The sequence below is a fragment of the Pseudorca crassidens genome, chromosome 14 (genome assembly GCF_039906515.1).
Source record: "Pseudorca crassidens isolate mPseCra1 chromosome 14, mPseCra1.hap1, whole genome shotgun sequence".
Lineage (NCBI taxonomy): Eukaryota > Metazoa > Chordata > Mammalia > Artiodactyla > Delphinidae > Pseudorca > Pseudorca crassidens.
In genome coordinates this window covers 46,494,552-46,513,925 of record NC_090309.1, presented here as the reverse complement: position 1 = coordinate 46,513,925, position 19,374 = coordinate 46,494,552, and the positions used below count along the sequence as shown (strand labels likewise).

The 19,374-nt window shown below is 36.1% G+C and overlaps 2 protein-coding genes across 12 annotated transcripts in view; one reads left to right on the top strand and one right to left on the bottom strand.

Moving 5' to 3' along the window:
- The window catches only part of ERLEC1 (endoplasmic reticulum lectin 1), a 38,993-nt gene extending 20,685 nt beyond the window's left edge, over positions 1–18,308 (top strand). For 2 of the 10 annotated variants that reach the window (XM_067705071.1, XM_067705068.1), the window contains 7 exons: positions 1,526–1,687; positions 2,317–2,376; positions 8,102–8,226; positions 9,703–9,780; positions 10,100–10,175; positions 11,565–11,650; positions 12,442–16,425. In XM_067705071.1, coding sequence (XP_067561172.1) covers positions 1,526–1,687; positions 2,317–2,376; positions 8,102–8,226; positions 9,703–9,780; positions 10,100–10,175; positions 11,565–11,650; positions 12,442–12,457 — 603 coding nt within the window. In that variant the 3' untranslated portion in view covers positions 12,458–16,425. Of the gene's footprint in view, positions 1–1,525; positions 1,688–2,316; positions 2,377–8,101; positions 8,227–9,702; positions 9,781–10,099; positions 10,176–11,387; positions 11,541–11,564; positions 11,651–12,441; positions 16,426–17,235 lie in introns of those variants that run through there. The other 8 variants (XR_010934556.1, XR_010934558.1, XR_010934557.1 and 5 more) reach the window with 8 other exon arrangements.
- Positions 1–19,374, bottom strand: part of ASB3 (ankyrin repeat and SOCS box containing 3) — a 151,791-nt gene that overhangs the window by 116,197 nt on the left and 16,220 nt on the right. The window lies entirely within an intron of this gene.

Below are 19,374 nucleotides of genomic sequence, written 5' to 3'. Positions count from 1 at the left end.
AGTAGGCTCTGAATATAGAAAGAGTTATATGTAAAATTCAAGGTTCTTTCAAAAAACAAGAGGCCATCTTGCCAATCTTTGTTCTTAGTATTGGAGGAGAGAGAGGATAAGGTCATTGGTTTCCAGAGTAACCACCCAGTAAATCCTACAAGCTGAAAAAGAAGAAAAGGACCACAATTGGTCAATGGCAACTACAGCGGGTGAAAAAGGAGTCTATACATTTTACTGTTTAATTTTTTTAAATTATTTTATTCAGTTAGTTGGTACACCCACTTCTTCAGTTCTGGTCTGGATTCATTTCCTCTCTGCTTACTGTGTCACTCCCTTATGTTAGATTCACTTTGTCTGTGGCCTGGGTAATTGCAGCTCCTAACTTGACTCTCCACCTCCAGATTTGTTCTTACCATTCCTTCTTCCCTGCCCATGCTAAAGTAATTACTTAAAAATCTGATCATACCATATCTTTGCCTAAAACCTAAAAGATAATGTCCAAACTACTTAGCATTACATAGTTTTCAATCTGTAGTGCCTGCTTCTCTCTGGTTTTAAATATCATACCATACCACACATCTTTGCTCTTACCTCTTCTTCAGGTTCACATGCATATGCACGCACACAAAACACATACACAGACATTCACGTAAGTCACAAATTATTAATGTTTCATGAATTAATCAAGGACTTTCTCTTTGTGAAGTCTTCGTGTTTCAGTTCTTTGTCAAAGTCTACTTGAATCACCCCTACCTCTGTGAAACTGCTTTTCCCTCTACCCTTTCTTTATTAAACTGCAGTTTCCTCCAGGGCAACAACCAGGTCCTGCTACATTTGAGTAATTATAACTAATATTCATATTTGTCCCACTCAGCTCTTTATTAGCCTGCTTGTTATCCTTTCTTTACCCATAGTAATCACATTTCCAACACTAAATGTAGAAACACAAAATCTGACATGTAGCAAAGTACTTAATAAAAATATGAGACAAAATATGTGAAATGGAAATTATCCCTCTTTGGGTCACTGTGCCCCTAACTGGTAAATGGAACTAACATTTGCCTAGAGCTTTCTCTATGCTATTAAGTGTTGCAAAATTCATTTTCTTAAAACACATTAAAAATGAGTGGACAGGGACTTACCTGGTGGTGCAGTGGTTAAGAATCCACCTGCCAATGCAGGGGACAGGGTTCAAGCCCTGGTCCAGGAAGATCCCACATGCCGTAGAGCAACTAAGACCACGTGCCACAACTACTAAGGCCGTGCGCCTAGAGCCCGTGCTCCACAACAAGAGAAGCCACCATAGTGAGAAGCCCGCGTGCCACAACAAAGAGTAGCCCCCGATCGCCACAACTAGCGAAAGCCCATGTGCAGCAACAAAGACCTGATGCAGCCAAAACTAAATTAATTAATTAAAAAAAAATGAGTGGACATTTTTTCCAAATTTTCTGAAGTTTAAAAATAATAATTTAAGTCATACTGAAAAAAATGGTGTGGCAAAGAAGCCCTTAAACATATGTTTATTTAATTTTAGGAAGATATGCAATCAACTAAGGAAGAGAGATTTCCAGCAATCCACAAACCCATTGCTGTTGGTTCTCAGCCAATGCTCACAGTTGGAACAACCCACATATCCAAACTGACAGATGACCAACTCATAAAAGAGTTCCTTAGTGGTTCCTACTGCTTTCACGGGGTGAGAAGTGAACCATCAGTTTAAGTATTTATTCTTACAGCTTTCACTTGTGTGTTATTTATCAAGGGGCATTAGTAGCACTGAAAAAGATTTTTTGTCTATAGAGAAATGGCAGGATTCTGGAAGCTTCCCAATGGACATTTTCTCTCTGCATCTCATTATAATCCAATGCATAGCCATTATATTCTCTTTACTCACAGGCTAAAACTTGATGTTTACTTGACAAAAATATATATACTTAAGTACTTCATATGTGATTCTGGCTAATTGCTGGAATGGGCATCAATGATTGTATAGCCAACATTTTGGTTATGTAGCAATCACATTTAAAATTTGAGCTAATATCTACAAAGTTTAAATTTTGCCCCTAAGAACTCCAGTGGGAAATACACTTATAAGTGGAATTTTCATTTTACTTTATTTTACCAGGGTGGTACAGCAATTATTCTCTAGTAATGTCTATTTTTTAAAGTTTATCAGTAATTTTTAATTTTGATTTTCAACCATATTATTGCTAGTACAGTTTTTTTTAATTATATGTATGTCAATCACTATCATGCGGCAGTATTGAGACAGACCCCAATATGCCTTTCTCTGTACTATAACTTGATCTGTTTCCTTTCCTGTAGGGTGTTGGTTGGTGGAAATATGAATTCTGCTATGGCAAACATGTACATCAATACCATGAGGTATAGAACAGCGTTTATATCACTCTACCACTAGGCGGATTAAAGTTTCAAAAATCTTTTGTGGAAAAAAAAGGGGTGGGGGTTGGTGTTACTTTTAATTATAAGATGATTTTAATATGGAAATATTCATCAAAGTGTCTCTAAATTCTGGAAAATGGAAAACTTGGTGTCAGTTAAGACTAAGTCAATCATCTTAAAGTAACGTTATTTATTAACTACTCAGATTCTTGTATTACTGTGAGCCTGGAGGAATAATAAACTACAGTGACTAACGTCTTTAGCTTTGACCAAGAAATTAGTCATTGTTATAACTCATCGTTAAATTAAGTGAATGGTAAGATAGTATATCACTAGAGTTAGTAAAATAGGATAAATACAGCAGGTTTCTCAACTAAAAGAAGGTACCATATCATCTAAGCTTAAAATAAGTTTTAAGATTAAATGCACTGGCTCTTTATTCATAATTTCATAAATCAGTATTCTCCTACACTTGAGCCAAAGCTGCTTAAATTCTGAAATTCAAGCCCCAGTAGTTTTGGCATTGTTGTAGTTTGTTTATTAGTAAGGTAAACTACTAGACATGGAAAACAAACATTAATATTGATCTGTTTTAAAAGGCTCTTTTTATTCCCCCAAATAAATAACAATGGGTAATTAGAAAATACTGTATTTGCCTTCTTGAGATGTTTTGAGCTGATCTTAAATTTCAAGATGGATCATAATGGGAAAGATCAACTCACTTTCCACAAGTAAATCACTCCGAATTTATGAGGTGTCTGTAAACTAGAACATTTTATTCTTCACTTAAGCCTGAGATATTCCATTTTACTATGCTTTCCATTTATTCTTGCTGCTTGGATGTTTTACTTAATTTTTTTATTAATACAAAAAAAAAGTGTCATCTAAGTACAGCCCAGATAATACCCAGTGGCTTTTTTTCATATAATTAAAGGAATATATGCCAGAAATATAGAATGAAAATAAAATTTTCCTCCACTGTTGTCCCATTTTTCAAAAGTAACAGCTGGGGCTTCCCTGGTGGCACAGTGCTTAATAATCTGCCTGCCAGTGCAGGGGACTCTGGTTCGAGCCCTGCTCCGGGAAGATCCTACGTGCCACAGAGCAACTAAGCCTGTGCACCACAGCTAATGAGCCTGAGCTCTAGAGCCTACAAGCCACAACTACTGAGCTGGCATGCCACAACTTCTGAAGCCCACGTGCCTAGAGCCTGTGCTCCACAACAAAAGAAGCCACCGCAGTGAGAAACCCGGGCACCACAACAAAGAGTAGCCACCACTCGCCGCAACTAGAGAAACCCCGTGTGCAGCAACAAAGACACAACACAGCCAAAAATAAAAACAAACTGAAGGAGAAAAACCATATGATCATCTCAATAGATGCAGAAAAAGCTTTCGACAAAATCCAACACCCATTTATGATAAAAACGCTTCAGAAAGTAGGCACAGAGGGAACTTGCTATATATGACAAACCCACAGCCAACATCATTCTCAATGGTGAAAAATTGAAACCATTTCCACTAAGATCAGGAACAAGACAAGGTTGCCCACTCTCACCACTATTATTCAACATAGTTTTGGAAGGTTCAGCCACAGCAATCAGAGATGAAAAAGAAATAAAAGGAATCCACTTCAGAAAAGAAGTAAAACTGTCACTGTATGCAGATGACATGATACGATACATAGAGAATCCTAAAGATGCTACCAGAAAACTACTAGAGCTCATCAATGAATTTGGTAAAGTAGCAGGATACAACATTAATGTACAGAAATCTCTTGCATTCCTATACACTAATGATGAAAAATCTGAAAGAGAAATTAAGGAAACACTCCCATTTACCACTGCAATGAAAAGAGTAAAATACCTAGGGATAAATCTACCTAAGGAGACAAAAGACCTGTATGCAGAAAACTATAAGACACTGATGAAAGAAATTAAAGATGATACCAACAGATGGAGAGATATACCATGTTCTTGGATTGGAAGATCAACATTGTGGAAATGACTATACTACCCAAAGCAATCTACAGATTCAGTGCAATCCCTATCAAACTACCAATGGCATTTTTCACAGAACTAGAACAAAAAATTTGACAATTTGTATGGAAACACAAAAGACTCTGAATAGCCAAAGCAATCTTGAGAAAGAAAAACAGAGCTGGAGGAATCAGGCTCCCTGACTTCAGACTATACTACAAAGCTACAGTAATCAAGACAATATGGTACTGGCACAAAAACAGAAATGTATCAGTGGAACAGGATAGAAAGCCTAGAGGTAAACCCACGTACCTATGGTCAACTAATCTATGACAAAGGAGGCAAGGATATACAATGCAGAAAAGACAGTTTCTTCATAAGTAGTGCTGGGAAAACTGGACAGCTACATGTAAAAGAATGAAATTAGAAAACTCCCTAACACCATACACAAAAATAAACTCAAAATGGATTAGAGACCTAAATGTAAGACCGGACACTGTAAAACTCTTAGAGGAAAACAGGAAGAACACTCTTTGACATAAATCACAGCAAGATCTTTTTTGATCCACCTCCTAGAGTAATGGAAATAAAAACAAAAATAAACAAATGGGACCTAATGAAACTTCAAAGCTTTTGCACAGCAAAGGAAACCATAAACAAGACAAAAAGACAACCCTCAGAATGGGAGAAAATATTTGCAAACGAATCAACGGGCAAAGGATTAATCTCCAAAATATATAAACAGCTCCTGCAGCTCAATATTAAAAAAACAAACAACCCAACCTAAAAATGGGCAGAAGACCTAAATAGACATTTCTCCAAAAAAGACATACAGATGGCCAAGAAGCACATGAAAAGCTGCTCAACATCACTAATTATTAGAGAAATGCAAATCAAAACTACAATGAGGTATCACCTCACACCAGTTAGAATGGGCACCATCACAAAATCTAAAAACAATAAATGCTGGAGAGGGTGTGGAGAAAAGGGAACCCTCTTGCACTGTTGGTGGGAATATAAATTGATACAGCCACTATGGAGAACAGTATGGAGGTTCCTTAAAAAGCTAAGAATTACCATATGATCCAGCAATCCCACTACTGGGCATATACCCAGAGAAAACCATAATTCAAACAGACACATGCACCCCAATGTTCATTGCAGCACTATGTAGAATAACCAGGTCATGGAAGCAACCTAAGTGCCCACCGACAGACGAATGGATAAAGAAGATGTACATATATACAATGGAATATTACTCAGCCATAAAAAGGAACGAAATTGCGTCATTTGTAGAGATGTGGATGGATCTAGAGACTGTCATACAGAGTGAAGTAAGTCAGAAAGAGAAAAGTATCGTATATTAACGCATATATGTGGGACCTAGAAAAATGTTACAGATGAACTGGTTTGCAGGGCAGAAATTGAGACACAGATGTATAGAACAAATTTATGGACACCAAGGGGGTAAAGTGGCAGGGGTGGTGGTGATGAATTGGGCTATTGGGATTGACATGTATACACTCTTGTGTATAAAATGGATAACTAATAAGGACCTGCTGCATAAAAAAATAAAATTCAAAAAAGAAAAAAAAAGGAGCAGCTGATTCGGGGACTCTGGCTCACTCAGGCCGGGGGGAGGGAGGGGGTTCAGAAAATAAATAAATAAGTAATAATAAATTTTAAAAAATAAATGTTTTAAAAAAGTAACAGCTGTTAACTTTTTCTTAGCTAACCCACCAGAAGGGAACAAAATGCCTATATGTAAATGTTGATGTAACCCTTTTATTTATACAGAAGGGATATACTAAATGCACTGCTCAGCACTTTTTCTTTTCACCTAGTATCTTGGAGATCTTTCCATGCCAGCAACAACTGATCTTATTTTTTTCAGCAGGTTCAGAGGATTATGTCTCTACCCACAGTATATTTAGCCAGACGTGTATTGATGAGCCTTTGAGTTGTTTCCAGTTTTTGCTGTGACAGCATCTTAGTGAGCATTTTTAAATAGTTGTGTTTGTGAACTTTTGCAAGTATATTCATAGGGCACATTTCTAGAAATGTACTTGCTAGGTCAAAATGTATGCATACTGAACAATTGCTTTCCAAAGGGTTGGACCAGTTTACATTTCCATTAACAATGGCTGTTTTCGTATACACTTGCGAACACTAGGTTTTATCAAACTTATTTTAGTCAAGGTCATGTAACCTAGAACTTTTTTTTTCTTTTTCTTTTTGTTTAAATTTATTTGGTTGCGCCGGGTTTTAGTTGCAGCATGCGGGATCTTCATTGCTGCATGTGGGATCTTTAGTTGCAGGATGCGGGCTCTTAGTTGTAGCATGTGGGATCTAGTTCCCTGACCAGGGGTCGAACAGGGGCCCCCTGCATTGGGAGCACTTGACCACTGGACCACCAGGGAAGTCCCTAGAACTTCTTGAAGAACTCTGGTAGGAGCTTTGGGAGACAGAAAAATAATAGTAGCTAACAAATATAGTGCTTACTGTATACCAGGCATTGTTCTAAGTACTTTACAAATATCAACTCATTTAATGCTCGTAACAGTTGTAAGAGATGAGTATTGTTACTCCAAGATGAGGAAACTGAAGCAAAGATTTAGTAACTTGCCTAAAATCACATAGGTAGTAAATGGTGAAACTAAAATTCAAACCCAGGCACTCTTGTTCCATATCCAACCTCTTGATTCACTGTGCAGCTCTAATCCCTGTCTCTCTAGAAATTTACAGTGTAGTTGCTAAAAGAATGTTTAATGGCTCTCCCACTAGGCAATAAGCTCCACTGTAGCAGTGGCTGTGGCTGTTTCCTTTGCCTCTAAGTGTTTTTAGTTCTACTAATCATATGTATACTCGTGCCCAGCATGGTCCCTGGCATAAAATATAAAGAAGAAAAGGAAGGAAAAGGAACGGAAGGAAAATGAGAGAGAAGGAATTCCACATACAGGACAATATATAGTGCATCGTGTCAAATGAGTAGTGTGAAAACTAGTATAACTTGAAGGTTTGCATTTTAAAGAGTAGCATGAAGATAGGTTCAGTGTGGCTACAGGGTAAGAGATAGAGGCCAAATATTTAAATAAGAATCACAGTAGTATGTGGTTGTATTATCTAGGTATGAGAGATTAAACTCTTAGTTGGGGGTGAGATGTTGGCAATGGACATGTAGAGAAAGAGTGAAGCCAAGAACATTTCCAGGAAAATAATTGACAGGACTGATAAATGTAGAAGAGAAAGGAAATAGAAGAGTCAAAAATAACTACATCAGGGGCTTCCCTGGTGGCACAGTGGTTGAGAGTCCGCCTGCCGATGCAGGGGATACGGGTTCGTGCCCCGGTCTGGGAAGATCCCACATGCCGTGGAGCGGCTGGGCCCGTGAGCCATGGCCGCTGAGCCTGCGCGACCGGAGCCTGTGCTCCGCGACGGGAGAGGCCACAACAGTGACAGGCCCGCATACCGCAAAAAAAAACAAAAACAAAAAACGACATCAGGACCTAACCTGACTAGAAAGTACTTGTTTCATAATTCAGAGAAACAAGGAGTAAAGAATAATGAGCTCAAATTTCTACTAATTGAGAAGTTTGACTAACATTATCACGTCTAAACATAGATATCCAGTGTGCAGATGAGGATAAGATCTGTAGCTTGTAAGCCATCAGCATAAATGTCACCTTGATGTCAAGCATGCATTGTCACAAATATTTTTTTATATATTAGGACAAGGATAGTGGGAAAACCTCTGTGGTTGTGGGGACATGGAACCAAGAAGAACATATTGAATGGGCTAAGAAGAATACTGCTAGAGCCTATCACCTTCAAGACGATGGTACCCAGACAGTCAGGTAAATATTAAATTTATTTGCCTTTAGATCTTAGAATATTTAAAACTCAGGATATTGAAAAACATAAATTTAAAGTAAAATATCTGGTCAGCTTTTCTCAGGGACATTTTTTAAGTTAGTTTTCTTTTCTACAGGGAACAACATAGTGTAATAGTTAAGAGCACAGTTTCTGAAGTCAGATACCCTGTATTCAAATACTGGCGATTCACTTACTACCTTGGGCAAATTATGTAATCTTCATAAGCCTCACTTTTCTTGTCTAGTAGTATTTGCCTCAGAGAATTGTCTAGTAGTATTTGCCTCAGAGAATTGTTATGACATTTAAATGAGGTAATTCATGTAAAGTGTAGTGCCTGGCAATTGCATGAAATAAACTTTGGCTGCTGCCTTTGACAGTGGTGGTGGTGTATAGTAATGAGAGTGGTGGTGGTGCTAGTAACACTGGTACAATTCCAGGTATTAGGTCTAAGGCTGTTATAAACATTTTCCCCCTTCATGTGTAATCGCTACCACTTTAAGCTACTTAACTCTATTTAAATATACTCCAGCATTTCCCTTTGTTACTTAAAGTGGGGTAATGGTTGAAAATTGTTAAACAATGGTTTTTTGAAGAACTACCTCACATCTCTTTTGGGCTATTAGGTTTATCTTGTTATAGCAGAAGTAAATTAATCTCTTCTTTTCCAAGAATAACTAAACTTTAGCTTTTCTTATAGTCCATTACCCAGTGAATTTTAAATTATTCATTCTTTTTCCTTCTCAGATGTTAACTTTGTCCTTCCTAGCATAGATGGTATTGAGAGAGTCTGTTTTCAGAATGTGCCGACTTATTGGACTGACCAAAATCAAAATTAGCAAAATTAAGAGATAGGTATTTAAGTATTAATATACTAAACGGATCAGTTTTTTAAATGTTTATATGTTTCAAGTGAAAATAGCTCATGGTATCATGTGCAACAAATATTGAAGCACAGGAGTGTGAGGCTAGCAAAATTAAAACTTGTCTTTGGTTCCTGCTCTTTGGAATTTATAGCTTAGCTTAGGCTTTACCTTTGTATACCTGCATTACAGTATTTTAATGAGTGGAGCTGAATGGAGGATGGGAAGACAGGGAAACTGTTCCACAAAGGAAACAATATACAGGGCTGGGGAAATGGTTAGCTTTAAAAGAAAACTTTTAAAAGCAATTTAACCTTAACTATTTGTATACAAATAAATTATGTGCAAGTTAAAGATCATTCTTATTAATTAAACCACTAAGAGGTATCTCAACTTTGTATTATTTATAGAAGCTGAAAGACTTTCTCTGTGACATAACCTTAAAAATATGTATTTTTAAGGAGTATTTTATAGTCAGATTTTTTTTTAACTAATGCAAAACTGATCCCTGTAACCATCTTCTCACCCTACCCATTACAATTACTCTGAATGAGTGAAGTTTTAGTTTAATAAAGCTTGTGTGTTTTTCTGATTCAGGATGGTGTCACATTTTTATGGGAATGGAGATATTTGTGATATAACTGACAAACCAAGACAGGTGACTGTAAAACTAAAGTAAGTTAGACCATCAAATCATGCTTTATGCCTTTCTCTTTAGTCTGCTTCCTATGGACAAAAGATTATATAAATATATAATTATGGATAATTATATTTATTCATAATAATTTATGGATTTGTCATAAAATACTGTTTTATTATAAAATAGTAAAATCATAATTGTTATTTATTTATAAGTTATTATCAAATTAAATTATTTCAATTATTTATTAAATTATACAGAACCACTTACAAGGCATTTTTATCCTTGAGAGGAAAACAATTTAAAATAATTTTGTATTGTTTGGACAGTGCCTTAAAGTACTCTCTGTTTTAGGTGTAAAGAATCAGATTCTCCTCATGCTGTTACTGTATATATGCTAGAGCCTCACTCCTGTCAGTATATCCTTGGGGTAAGTGAAAAACTGATACTCAGGAATTCAGTTTGGGGCCACATTTTAATTTTTAGCATTAAGTCTAGAAAGGACCTTCAGTAGTATCCAAAGTTTAATATAACCCTCATACTACTTGTAAAAATTGACATTTTTTAATTGAGGTATAATTTACATAAAGTAAAATGCAAAGTTCTTAAGTGTTGAGTCTGATGGGTTTTGACAGTTTTATATACCCATTTAACTATTACCCAAAACAAGGTATCTATCACTGCAGAAAATTTTCTTATACCCCTTTCCTGTCAATACCCCTCAATTCCCAAAGATACTCCTTTCTATTTTCTGATACCATAGATCAGTTTTACCTCTTTTTTGATTCCATATGAATGGGATCATATAGTCTATAATGTTTTATGCCTGGCCTCTTTGACAAAGCATGTCTCTTAGACTCAGCCTTTGTTTTCATCATTTTACTCCTGCCAGCAATATATGAGAGTCCAATTGCTCCACATCCTTACCAATATTTGGTGTTGTCAGTCTTTTTTATTTTAGCCATTTTAGTGATTTTAATTTGCATTTCCCATATGAAAAGTGTTGTTGAAACCTTTTCATGTGATTATTCATCTGTATACCTTCTTTGGTGAAGTGTCTGGCCAAGTCTTTTTAAAGAAAAAATTATTCTGATACAAAAACAGTAAGGAAGACTTTATTCAGGACTGTTGCCACAAGTGTCAAGACTATCATAATAGGGGAGAGAGAGTCAGCTCATCTCCAAATACAGCAAAGACAGCCAGGGATACATAGTCAACAAGCAGCAATGGGGTGTTGGGGAGTAGTCATTGTATGGCAAATTACTAAAAGGAGACATGGGGGTAGGGGATTCTTGCTAAACTGACTTAACAGAATTATTGCTGAAGGCTGGCCAGGAAGATCAGATATCAAAAGTGAGAGAGGAGGAATTTGATCAGATATGGAGGGTGATTAGATATTCAGAGTGAGGGATTCTCTCTAAACTGACTTATCAGAATTACTGCTGCAACTGGACTTGGCAGGCCCAGGAACAAAAAGAGGCCTAGTCAAAAAGAGGGCTCAGGGGAGCCTTACTATTTGGCCAAGGAGAGAGTCTTTCTCAGTCTTTTACCCATTTTTGTTGGTGTTGTCTGTCTTATTATTATTTATTTCTAGGAGTTCAAATATATAATGGACATGAGTTTTTTTCTATTTTAATTGCAGATTTTTCCCCTGATGTCTTGACTATTCTTTTTTCTTACTGTCTTTTGATGAGCAAAAGTTTATTTGATGAAGTTCATTTTATCTATTTTTTTCCCATTTTATTGCTAATGATTTTTTTGTTTTAAGAAATTTTGCCACCCCAAAGTCATGAAGGTATTATCTTCTACTTCCTTCTAGAAATATGGTTCTACCTTTGGTTATGCGATGCGTAAGGGTGGTTTTCCTTGTTATTTATCCTGGTTGGAGTTCACTGAGCTTCTCAGGTTTGTAGGTTGATATAATTCATTAGGTTTGGAAAAATTTTGGCCATCATCTTTTCAAAGATTTCTTCTGCCCCACCTTTTTTCTATTTCTGGGACTCTGATTAAACATGTTAGTTTGAAGTTGTCCCCAAATCTCAGGCCCTTTATTTTATTCTTACCTTCTTTGTTTCAATTTAGGTCATGTCATTTCTATTGAATTGTCTTCAAGTTCATTGATTCTTTCCTCTGCTGTGTCCTGTCCACCTCTTTGAATGAATTTGTATCTGATGTATTTTTCATTTCTAATATTTCCATTTGGTTCTTTTTTATGGCTTCATTTCTGCTAAAATCCCCCATCTATTCACACATGTTGTCTACCTTTTCCACTATTTCCTTCATTATATTTATTATAGTTATCTTAAATCTGATCATTTTAACACCTGGCCCATTTTTGGATTGTATTTTTTTTTTACCTTTTCCTGAATTGTACAACTTATTATGTTGCCATATTCTGCTACTTTTTTGTTATATAAGACCTAGCTATGTATTTCTCTCTCATTCTTGTCCTGTACTTCTTTTCTCATCTCTTTTACTTAAAGATAAAAATACCTTCTCTACCTATCTGGTATTTTATTTGGATGACTAAATGTTTTCTAAAAAGCTCAATTTGTAGAAATAACATTGTATGGTTTATCCAAAACAAGGACTCGTATACATTTATCAAATTTATAGGTATTCATTCAGCAGAAAAATACTGAATAAAGTATTCAGCTTAGCAGCTTTTTAATGGTTTTATTGTTGTTGTTCTTTAGGTTGAATCTCCAGTGATCTGTAAAATCTTAGATACAGCAGACGAAAATGGACTTCTTTCTCTCCCCAACTAAAGGGTAACAAAGTTCAGGGGAAAAAAAAGATCATTGGAAGTCATGATGATTTGTCTGACCATATGTCCCATTATAGAGCTCTCAGTCATTGGACTGCATCTAAAGGATTGTATAAAAGGACTCTCAACCACTTTGTGAATATGTATGTGTACATAAGAGGTTATTGATAAACTTCTAAGGCAGACGTTTTGTTTCACCTTTTTCATTTTTGTTGTGTCTTATGAACTGATTGTGTGTTTTTCTTTGCTTGGATAATGTGATTCCAAAATAAATCCTGTCCAAGCAATTTAGAGTCCATCCTAATGAAATGTCATAATCATTGTACCTATTGAAAGTTTTTAAATAATAGATTTATTATGTAAATTATAGTATATACACTAGCTAATAAAGTAAGGCTAATGAAGAAAGAAATTGACAGGAGGTTGTTTAAATGAGAGACTGTGTTAAATATGTAATTTCTAGTGCCTGAAATCCTTTCAACAAATTTCTATTTAGCAACCGCTCTCTACCAGGTATTAAACTAGAAACTGGACACACAGTAAAGCCTCACATATAAGTTTTCTTCTCCTCTGTTAATCTCAAGAAACTCTTATTTACAATAGATTGCTTCTCTCTCAGAACTTTTATCTGTTTCTTTCTCCTTGATATGAGTGTGTTTCCCCAAAAAATATGTACCTGGTATAGACAGTCGGTGATTCTTCTCTTTCGATTTAGAATGATTTATCTTAACAAAACACACTGTGCTGGCTATCCTTTGTACTTGCCTACTATATACTACAGATTTTAGTTCCGGACAGTTTTATAGCACAATATTTATTTTAAAGTGAATAAAATGTCCACAAGCAGTGTTGTCATGTAGTCAATGGCACATTATACAGTTTCTTTATTTTCTCCATTACTCTGTTTCACACAACATCATCCTGTTGTATTTTGGACATACATGTCTAAATAAGGGCAGAAGAGTACCCATAAGATACTTTCCTTTTCCTCCTTCTCAGCAGTTCTGGTCAAAGATATTTTAGTTTGAGAAAAGGTTAATATAATTGACTATTGGAAGGCTATCTATAGATTTTAGTAGGAAGCAGCACATGTAGAAGTAGCATGCACTTCGAATTCGAACCTAAATCCAGATACTCTCTTTAACGTACTAGCTGTGTGATCCTAGACAGCAGTTAACCACTTCGAGCCTCACTTCCTCTATTGTAGAGAGACTACTTATTACTTCATAAGGTGGTTGTATCAGTGCATTAATTTTCTCTGTATATAAAAAGCCTAGCAAGTTCCCAATAAATGTTAGTTTATTTCCTAATATCTCCCTTGTCTCCTATTAACATAATAAGATCAGATACCAAAGCCATTAAAATTTAATTCTTTAATAAAGTATAGAATTATATTTACTATATCAATTAATTAAGACAAACAGGTTTACTTTCACATTTAGATTATAGGTATAGGAGAGGAGAGAGAACTGTGAAAGCTTAGTGCCAAAAAAATACTTGGGGAATATTTAGGCCAAACTCTTTCTTTTGTAAGAGAGGGGGGAAAAATCTGAAAAACTGTATTAGAATAGTTTACTACAGAAGATTCTTAAAAATAGAAGTCATAATAAAAACTAAGTCAGCCTTCTGTCTTGGCTAACAGCTTAAACTTCTTTGAGAGGAAGGCTAGGCCAGGTATCTCTCTATAGCCCTTCTAAATCTTGGGTCCCCTATCACTAATCTATGAAGTTTTTTGATCTCTAAATTGTTTGTTGCTACCTAGATTGTGCAGCCATTCTTCTATATTAGTAGGCAGGAAAAAGGGCTCAGCTACAATATGCCTAATGTACTTTGAGAAGTCTTTCTCAAAGTGGAATCTCTGTTAAGGTGGGTGCTAAATCAGATTCTTTAGCCCAGAGCCTAAGACTCTACATTTGAATATGTTTCCTGAGTGATTCTCTTTATTTTAAATAAATTCTCCAGTGATCGAGGATCACTGTGACTCAGGCACTTCACTTTTAACAATTTCACACATACTAACCCTCCTGACTAGGGTTTCAGGGAAATAACTAGTAGCTCATTTTACAGGAAGATTGTGACATGGAGACTTTTTTTTTCCCCCCTTTTTTCAGCTTTACCTGCTTTTTTTCAAGATACCACTAGATGGGGCCTTGTTTATATCCTTGTATCCTTGATTAAAGGGACTTCGGCAACAAAGGGCAACAAATTATCTCAGCTAAACTGAATAGTAAGCTTTGTGTACAGTCTTGGTGAACTATCCTTTTCAGTCAGTCTGATATACAAAAAGGCCTGACCTGATTTGTGACAAAGCTTAAACTTCATAGTACATAATCAGGCCAAATTATTGACCCAGTAGCACCAAATAGCTAACATAAAAGGTCAATCTAAAAAGGAAAGTAAGAATCAAGATTTGAATTTTGAATAAATAGTATTTGCAATCAGAGTTTCAAATGAAAATAAATATCAGCTATACTAGAAAGTGATTTTAAACTTTCTTACTAGTGTTGGGTAATTTTACTTACCAGGGCTTACATTTCCATTTGAACATACAAATAGAACTATTTTCATATGTGTGTATGTTATATGTTATGATGAGCTGTTGAGGCAAAAGTTTTCAAAATATATTGCCATGGTGACATGGCTTAAAAGAAAATCCATTTCTCCATTTCTTTTTTTCAGTTGTTTGACAGGGGTGGTAGAGAAACCATGGACCACTACGTACCAAAAGCATGCTTTATTTCAGTTGCCAGTAGTCTCAAAAGTAGGTTGTACAAGCAGGCGAGATGATCCAGTGGATTATGGGAAGAAAATACTAGAAATTCTACTAATTTTTCATCTGCAAAAGAGGAATTAAGCTTCACTAATATTTAATATGTGGACTGACACTGGTGCACACAGTCATTCATGAATCAGGTTTCATGTAATAAAACACAAAAGATCCTGAGGGGAAGAGTGGGTGTTACATGTGTAGAGGAGTTGGTGGGGATACAATTACTCTTCACTTTTACCATATTACAGCATTGTAGAGTAACTAAATTAATACCTCCATCACCTTTCAGAAAATTGAATTGTCACTTAAAATATTAGCATCGAGACCACACAGGTATATAACCAATCAGAATTAAGGTGAGAGGTTAACAGGTTACTTTCATCAGTCATGGCTTCAATCACTGTGATCCTGGTATCTTACAAGTCTTCTCTATTAGTAATAACACAGTATACTAATGCTTTTTTGCAGTGTTTAGGAAGAATGAGCATGTTTTCCTCACTTGCTTTCGAAAGAACTACAGTCTGAAGAATAGAATTCCACTCTTTAACACCTAAAGAAAATAAAGGCAGGCCTGACAGTCTCAAAACTTATAAAATGCAAAGAAGAAAGTCAGAATTACTAACAAATGGAATATAGGGCTTGTAGTGTTTTGCATCCACACATATTTGTAAACTTTTAAGAATTTTATAATTTTTTATATTTGAAACAAAAAGTGTGCATCAAAAGCAAGTGAATCAAGCAGAAGTTCTGGAAATGGTAATCATCTCAACTATGGAAGATGCTTGTGAGACTATGAAATAATGCTAAACATCTCACATCTAATCATATACTACATTATATATTTCAAATATGTTAAACTGCTTTCCAGCACCTTTCAATAGAATAAATTATGCTCTGCCTGAATTTAAGAAAAAATATCGCTTTCTGTATATTTGCCCGAAGCACAAACATAATTTTCATTTTGTAAATATATAATACTAAAAATCAAACGTCCTTGAAAGTCCAGCAAAGTAGATTGTAAAACCCAGTAAGTCAAATCTGCTTTACTATCTAAATTCACTCAGTAATACAGCCAAAAATAGTGAACTTTGTTGGGTTCTAAAAGCTTCTGTGTCCTCAATAAAATACTAGTTTGCCAATTAATCACCAGTGGTCTTTAATAGCAGTAAAAACCAATTTACTCATTTAAGAATTCTATCAGAGGTCCAAATATTATCCCATAGATTAGAAAAATATTAATAATTGGTCAAGGAGATTGGAAGTTGTTTTTCCCCTAGATTAGTTTTCCATACTTATAGTTATTAATATTTTTAAGCCATCTTGTACTTCCCTGGTGGTCCAGTGGCTAAGACTCCATGCTCCCAGTGCAGGGGGCCCAGGTTCGATCCCTGGTCAGGGAACTAGATCCCACATGCCGCAACTAAGAGTTCACATGCCGCAACTAAAGATCCCACGTGCCATGACTAAGACCTGGTGCTGCCAAATAAATAAGTATTAAAAAAATATATATATATTCCTAAGCCATCTTGAGAAATCATTTGTTGGAAAAACTTTCATTAACCACCTCCAAGAAAGGGTTTCACCCCCAAAAAGCCAGTTGTGAACAATCTCGTGTCATTATTCTTTGAATTTCAGATAACAGGCTATCCCAGACTCTTCTTTTATAAAAATAAAAATGACAGCTGTCACTTCTTGAACATTTATTAAATAGTAGGCACTATGCTAAACCCTTCACATACCCTATGTTCACAATCCTGTGAGGTAGGTTTACTATCGTTAACTCACAGATAAGGAAAATGAGGCTACAAGAACTGAACTAAACTACAGTTGGCTGAGCCAACAGTTCAATCAGTTTAAATTCTAGAGTCCGTGTTTGTAAATAATATGCCATAGTGCTTTCTATTCACAGAGCATCTGCCCCATTAACCACTCTCGGTTATCATCTTCCACCAGAGAGAACACACCGAGGGACTCAGCAAAATGTCCTGTAAGATGAGGGAAATGACTGATTTTGTCCTGGTAACGTATGACACCCATTTTTTTCCATATATTATTTTTATCATGGAACTCCACTAACTTTTCTTAAGCTAATGCCACCCACAAATCGGGCAAATGAAAGTTCACTAACAAGATTAAAGTGTTACCTTGGAGATTCTGGCTTGGTTAAATGCCATCAAACCCTACCTTCTTTGATAATCCTCCTGTGATGGTAAATGATGCAAGTGCAGTGACGATTTATCTAGATCCAGATTGCATTTATGATTAAATGATAAAAAGAATTCCTTTTTCTTTTATTTGTTGGAGTAAAGAATATGTCTTAATTTTGTTTCTTCTCAGACCTTGCATAAAATTGACACTCAACAAATATTTGCTGAATAAATGATTGAACCTTCATCCTCTCTTCCCCAACTACTCCAATTCCCATGGGTTTCCTAACAGTCCTTATTATTCAGTGTTTGGTGCTTGGAGGAAAAAAATGTTTTCCTCAGTTTTACAATGGTTGGGAAAGAAAAAGGAGTAGAATTATTGATTTGTTCCATCTGTATTCCTTTTCACTCAGGTTCCCCCCAACATTGTTTAATTTTTTGCTGCTTTACACTGCTTTCCCACGGTCCCATATGTTGCTTCTTCTTCCTAACAGGAGTACAATGTCTTTGCCTCCTTATTGTGTTTCATTTCTCCCACTAGTGGGCAGTGATTGAGTAAAGTTCCTGATCTCAAAGGTTAAGAAAATTAATTTTTTTTTTTTTTTGGCCATGCAGCTTGCAGGATCTTAGTTCCCCAACCAGGGATCAAACCTGGGACCCTACAGTGAAAGCGCCAAGTCCTAACTACTGGACCACCTGGGAATTCCCAAGAAAATTCAATTTTCAGTCTCCAACTCCATGTACTGAAAACATGCCAGTTCTGAGGTACTCTGAACTCCTCAAAGAAAGTGTCTAACATTATGGTTCTCTGTGAAGAATACAATTCCCAGTCATATCTTTCCTCAGAGTAATATAAATAAAATCAGTTCTTACAATTTCTTTGACATACGTTGTTGCTAAACCCAAGCAAATGAGCAAGAAACTTTCATAAGCCCTTCCTAACGTCAGATATGAAATGTATTGAACCTGAAGCATTTATACAGGTTACAAAACCTATCCTAGTACCACGGCCCCAGAAGACAGGCATAAAGCACCCTCTGTGACTCGCTCTGCTTTTTAAGGCCTATCTGGCATCTGAACAAAGTACATTTTGCAAAAATCAGGCTTTGCATGAAAATCAAGGTTCCCACAGTTGAAAGATCTCCCACTCATCAGCATGCTACAAGCAGCTGAAGGTTTGGAAAAGTGTCAAAAAAACAAACCTTCACAGAAATGGAACTCAGAGAAACAAACTGAACCAGCTAAGTGTATTTATTTATTTTTTATCAGAATTATCTCTTTATTGGGGTAAAGGAGTGAAAATTCAGTAATTTGTCCATAAACAATAAAGTTATATTTTTACTTTGGTAAAATTAATCTCAAAGGCACTGTACCTAAACAGATTGCCTGTTAACTATCTCTTATGGAAAGCAGAATTTCACTAAATCTGCACCTTTATTGAAATTGTCATCTGCTTTAAAGTAACTGGTATCGTCCCTTCTGTCCCGCCAAGAACCAGTTACCCCTTTTCTCCTTAACTCCTTTGTGGTTGCTGAAGAGTTTGCTTTTATCCTCAGAGTCCTCAGGCTGCATTATGAGCCAAGAAATTCGAATGAGAATGAATGCAGGTTGTCTGGCAGCTCCTGGGCAGCCAGGGTGGTCACCTGGGAAAAGATGCCCTTAGAGATGGTCTCCTGAGTAAACAGAAATGCTTTGTAGTCCTCCTAAATCAAGACCCATATCCCCTTTCATTAGAGTCCTGCTGATAGTCATCCTGGGAATATAGAGAGGGATACAGAAAGTAACAAACATGGGGAAATTGTAAGCCAGCCAGATAGATATCTGGGTGGACATCACTTTCAGGCTTTATCCGTTCAGTCATTTATTATATGATTCATTTATTCAACAGTCATCACTGGAAGCCCACCAGGGCCAAGGACTAATAGTTACTAGGGATATGGTGCTG